The sequence below is a fragment of the Anneissia japonica genome, unplaced genomic scaffold, assembly GCF_011630105.1.
Source record: "Anneissia japonica isolate Jap-2015-1 unplaced genomic scaffold, ASM1163010v1 scaffold225008_len1545_cov164_single, whole genome shotgun sequence".
In the NCBI taxonomy this organism is placed as follows: domain Eukaryota; kingdom Metazoa; phylum Echinodermata; class Crinoidea; order Comatulida; family Comatulidae; genus Anneissia; species Anneissia japonica.
Genome location: NW_022699952.1, coordinates 1 through 1,545, shown reverse-complemented (window position 1 = coordinate 1,545; position 1,545 = coordinate 1). Strand labels below are relative to the sequence as shown.

Here is a 1,545-nt window from a genome sequence, read left to right as displayed (position 1 = left end):
TGCAGACAGTACCATTTCGATCTTGTTAGATCTCATCAGTGCGGCTCAGGATTTCAAGAATGAAACACACGACAGACTCAAACATGACTTGGATCAGCCCTGTGTGACGTTAATGTATATATGATATTCTATATATTATGTAGAATACTGTAACACGCCTTTAGCAGTGAACTGGGCTTAATCTACTAACACCATCCCCATATACTAATTTGGTTTGTCAAAACCCACATGGTTATGTTTGTTGATATGTTAATCATACAATTATCTGTATCCTGTATGATTTTAGGGTGCAGTGGTAAACTATGTAGGGGAGGTGCGGTACTTGATGGAACCAGCTGCCAGTGTAGGTGCCCTGAAGGACTTAGGTACAACAGAAAACTTGAAATATGTGATGGTAAGTGAACGTATGCTTAAGAACTTTTATAATAATCAAATTAGTGCTACAAAATTAGAATTTGACGTTCTTTCTATGCATGACAACGCCTTCTTAGGCCTATATCACATTACTTTGCATCTTTAAAAAAAAAAAAAGAACTTTTGTTATTCTACTTATTCAGATATGAATGAGTGTAGAAAAAATCCAGATATATGCACCGGTGGTGTTTGTGTTAACACAAACACTTCATTCATATGTTACTGCAATGAAGGGTACAAACGAGCGGATGACGGATACACCTGCCAACCTGTGGAGAGAGGTTAGTTATTATTATTATCATGGAGGAATTAGTTTAGACTAATTCCTCCATGTCGTTGTTGTTATTGTTATTGTTATTATTATTATTATTATTATCATTATCATTATCATTATCATTATCATTATCATTATCATTATCATCATCATCATAATCATCATCATTATCATTATCATTATTTACTTTTACTTTCTAAATCTATAGGGGGCGCTAAACTGAGAAAAAATTTTATGATTATTTTACAGATATTCTAATTATTCGGTATAATGTAGGATATGAAGCATTATCAGTATTTTGTGTTACTGTCATGTTTATACAATTTGTGGTTCGTTTGTAAGGTTAGGTGTAAGTTAGATTAAAATATATAAGAACCACCTGGAAAGGTAGGCCTACCGTATGCTGCATTACTCAATATGACATTTCCTTTTTCTTTAAAGAGGGTATGAACGAGTGCTTCCCGTGGCAGTTTATGTGTGCTTCTGGTCGTCAGTGTGTGGCGGAATCGCTGGTATGCGACGGTTTTCAGGATTGTCACGACGGCTCTGACGAGAGTGACTGTAGGTTATTGAATTTTACGTTTTCTATAAATAGTGTTACTAAATTTAAAAATACAACTGCTGATAGAGTTACATTCCAGGATCATCGTATATAAATATATAGCTGCATGGGTTTTGTTACTTGCCTTTTTGATTACACAATGAATAAAAGCTACCTTTCAATGTGCAAGTTATCTCGCTTTCACCACGACAGCGGTCATCAGCTTTATTTTAAATATATATATATATATACTCTCGCCACTGAGGAAGGACTAGTGTTGTCCGAAAGCTCTGGTTCTATTTCTGGCTGTTTACTT

General features: G+C 34.9%; 1 protein-coding gene across 1 annotated transcript; it reads left to right on the top strand.

Annotated features, from left to right (window-relative positions):
* Positions 1-286: 286 nt before the first annotated feature.
* On the top strand, positions 287-1,451 carry LOC117103241 (latent-transforming growth factor beta-binding protein 1-like; the record flags this gene model as incomplete). The annotated part of the gene is made up of 3 exons (XM_033243803.1): positions 287-394; positions 558-695; positions 1,130-1,451. Coding segments are annotated over 3 exons (461 nt in total), but the record flags the coding sequence as incomplete, so codon positions are not given.
* Positions 1,452-1,545: the final 94 nt, after the last annotated feature.